This window comes from Vigna radiata, chromosome 6 (genome assembly GCF_000741045.1).
Source record: "Vigna radiata var. radiata cultivar VC1973A chromosome 6, Vradiata_ver6, whole genome shotgun sequence".
Taxonomy (NCBI): Eukaryota; Viridiplantae; Streptophyta; class Magnoliopsida; order Fabales; family Fabaceae; genus Vigna; species Vigna radiata.
Window position 1 is genome coordinate 22,851,137 of NC_028356.1, and position 3,769 is coordinate 22,854,905.

The 3,769-nt window shown below is 39.1% G+C and overlaps 1 protein-coding gene across 1 annotated transcript; it reads right to left on the minus strand.

The window, feature by feature from the left end:
• Positions 1–2,321: 2,321 nt before the first annotated feature.
• Positions 2,322–3,410, minus strand: LOC106763579. The gene is made up of 3 exons (XM_014647752.1): positions 3,336–3,410; positions 3,103–3,219; positions 2,322–2,762 (listed from the first exon to the last, which is right to left on the minus strand). Exons 1-3 carry the CDS (start codon positions 3,408–3,410, stop codon positions 2,322–2,324), a joined length of 633 nt encoding a protein of 210 aa, XP_014503238.1.
• Positions 3,411–3,769: the final 359 nt, after the last annotated feature.

Below are 3,769 nucleotides of genomic sequence, written 5' to 3' on the forward strand. Positions count from 1 at the left end.
AATGCTCTAGCTAGGACAAGCCAAATCTAGAAGCAACCAAGCCATGTACTCAAGATGTTCACGGTTTTCATGAGTGTTTGTGGAATGGTGGTGGATGAAGGTTGGAGGCTCAATGTTTTGGTGTGCTTAATGGTGAAGGATGAAGTGTTTAGGGTTCTCTAAGAGAGGTTGGGCCAACTCTTGGAGGAAGGTGGCTAGAGGAGGCCACTTGGGTTGCTTTAGCCTAGGGTGACCTTAGAAGAGGTTGTGTGCACAAAATGGCAACATAACTTTACTATTGTTACCAATAAGGAGTATTGGTAAAACCTGAAGAATTGTTTTGATGATGCTGCAAGAAGTATTATTTGAAGAGAACATTAGATTTATTTAAAAAGCAACTTATAGAATTTGGATGTAGTAGGAAAATCTTAAACCTTGTATTTTTCACTGGAATAATCGATTAAGGACAAGCTATAATCGATTATCACGTGCATTTTGTACTAGAATATTCGATTATCATGAAGCAATAATCGATTATCACAAGTCATACTTGAATAATCGATTATCACTTCATATAATCGATTATCACTTTTTGAAAAACCTGTAACGGACTTGAATAATCGATTATCACTTCATATAATCGATTATCACTTTTTGAAAAACCTGTAACGAACTTGAATAATCGATTATCACTTACAATAATCGATTATTTGTGACAGTTGGGAGATGATGACCTTTCAGTTTCTGACCCTGGGCTTATAAATAGGTGCTTTGAGAACTTCAAAAGGTAACGTTTGAACTAAGAAAGCTAAGTAGAACACTGTGTGTCAGAGGAACGTTCTCAGAAAGCTTTTGTTCATAGTTCCCTTGCTTGGTCTCGTGAAAGGAGAGGCTCGTGTATCGTGTGTCGATAGTCGGAGCAGACTCTCTTCGAGTTAGCAAGGTGCCCTTGCTTGGTCTTGTGAAAGGAGAGGCTCGCGTATCGTGTGTCGATAGTCGGAGCAGACTCTCTTCAAGTTAGCAAGGTGCTCTGCCTGGTCTTGTGAAAGGAGAAGCTCGCGAATCGTTGGTCGATTGCCGGAGCGGTTCTCTTCAAGTTGGTAGAGTGGTTCTCTTCATTTTATATCCTGTTCATTTTATTGTAATCTGTAAAATTATTTTTAGTGGAACTGTTAATCACTCTTTGTAGTGTTTAACGACTGGACGTAGATTTTGTTGAATCGAACCAGTATAAAAATACTCGTGTGATTTTTCTATTCCCTACACTCATTTTATTTTACGCATATTAACTGTTAGATTAATTTTCTGAAAGAAAATTATTTTTGCGAAAAAGGACCAATTTCGTTTTAACTGTGACTGAACACGCTTTCCGCTTTCTATAAGTTTTATTCCGCTGCGTTATACTCTTCGAAAATTACCCCCTACGATACCATCAACTATAATTTCCAAGGTGATTACATGATGGAGAGCACCTCTATTTATAGGCTAAGGTGTCTCAAAATGGGCTGAAACTTTAACCTAAAAGAGCCACCTTGGTTTGCTTGGAGAGCAAGGAGAAATCCTCTCCAATATGAGAGAGACAAGTGGCAAAAATCCTCTCAAATGAGAGAGTGACATGTGGCCACTACCTATGGAAAAAATCCCCATTCCTAGAATGACACATGGCCACTAACAAGGAGGAAAAACTCCCCAATAGGGTGCTTCCACATGCCTTGGACAAAACTGACTCCTTGGCCTCCAAGTTTTTCCAAAACGTTGACCCCTTGGTCAACTCACTAAAAAAAGACGTCCAAGCAAGGTCAACATTGGGCCTTGGCCCTTTGTTGACTTTGTTGGTCAACATCCTATTCTTCTTGGCCCAAAATAAAAGGCCCATTAAAACCTATACTACTAGGCCCAAGGCCCAAATGAAATCCTACACTACTAGGGCCAAGTACAAGCCCAAAACTTATTCAATGATGGCCCATGAAAAGAAAAGTTTGACTTTGACTTCACCTTCTTTGTTTGACTCTTCTTGTATTTGTTTGGCCATGCTTCTTGTGATAGGACCTTTGGTGAGATGGTTGCCATCACAGGAGTACCAAGTTTGAGTTTTTCCTTCTCCAAGTCATAGTGAACCGTCCTTCCTTTGTCAACTTTATCTTCTTCCCTAATCTGAAATAAGAAACAATTCTTACCTTTGTTGACCGTCTTGAAAGCTTTATGGCTACTCATTGGTGCATCCTCACATGCAACTTTATGACTAGTCTTCTTTACTTGAATCTGCTTATTGTTGAAGACATCAAAGATCACCTCCTCTTCTTAGTCTTTAAGCATTATCAACCCATCATCCACATTGATGATTACTTTAGTCGTTTTATAAACAGCCTCCCAAGAATAATTGGGATCTCTTTGTCTTCCTCCATCTCTATCATCACAAAGTCAACCAGGAACTCAAGTTTCTCAACTTGAATCACAACATCCTCCGCCAGACCATATGGTTTCTTAGGTGATCCATCCGCCATTAACAAAGAAATCTTTGTAGGATTCACTTTAAGACCACTAATCTTCTTGAGCATAGATAGGGGCATCAAATTAATGCTTGACCATAAGTCAATTAGGGCTTTGCATATTCTCACATTGCCAATGACGCAAGGAATGGTAAAACTTCCTGGATCCTTCACTTTTGGAGGACGCTCCTTCTTCAACAAGACACTGCAACTATCCTGTTCATCAATAATTTCCACATCTAGATATCTTTTCTTTTCAAGGAAACTTTTCAAAGCTATTGCATACACAGGAACCTGTTGCAATACATCAGTCAAAGGAATTTTAATCTCCAATTACTGGAAGGTTTCTCTAAAGCAGCTCAATTATTTCTCTTTATCATTCTTTTCACTCTCCTCAAGAAGAATCTTTTCTATTTTTCTATTTTTTTCTATCCCCTCTTCTTCTATTCTTTTTCCATCTCACCTTCACATATTTTCTCTTCTTTCTCCTCTCTTCTCTAACTCAGCTCTCTTTTTTTTCTCTTCCACTCCTTCATCAACTACACTCACTATGGCTTTACATTCTTCTTTCTGGTTAACCTCAATATTAGCCCCAAATTACTTTTCTGCTTTGTCCTCCATCCTGTTGGCCAACCTGCATCATCAGATTTTTTATGGGAACTTCAGTGCTCTTATTGGTGAAGGTCGTCACTTGCATAAATTGTTGGAACATCTCTTCCAACTTAGTAGTTCTATCATTTAAAGCAGATACCTGTTGCCATAGTGATGGTTGCTACTGTGCTCTATTAAATTGCCCTACTTGTCTAGCTTGTCCATTCTGACCTTGACTCATGCTATGGTGAGGTTTCCACCCTTGGTTGAAATTACCTTGGCGGAATTAAAATTGATTGCCCATGTAATTGACTTCCTCTTGGGCCTCCACTGGATAAGCACATTGACCATTGATATGATCACCACCACACAATTCATAATTCATAGAGCTGTTGTTGAACCTGTGAAACTTTCTTCAGCTCCTTTGGCAACTGAGCGAGTGTCTTTGTCAAATTCTCCAGTTGTTGAGTTATGATCTTATTCTGTGCAAGAAAGGCATCTTAAGGATATAATTGTAGAACTCCCTTTTGTTGAAGTGAAGCTCCTCTTTCACCGTGCATCTCCATATTATTAGTAGCCATGTTATGTATCAACTCAAAAGCTTCCTCTGGAGTCTTGCACTTTATATTACCTCCAGTTGAGGCATCTAGCATAAGTTTCATATGAGAGCCAAGACCTCCAAGGAACAAAAGGACTATTGATGCTTCATC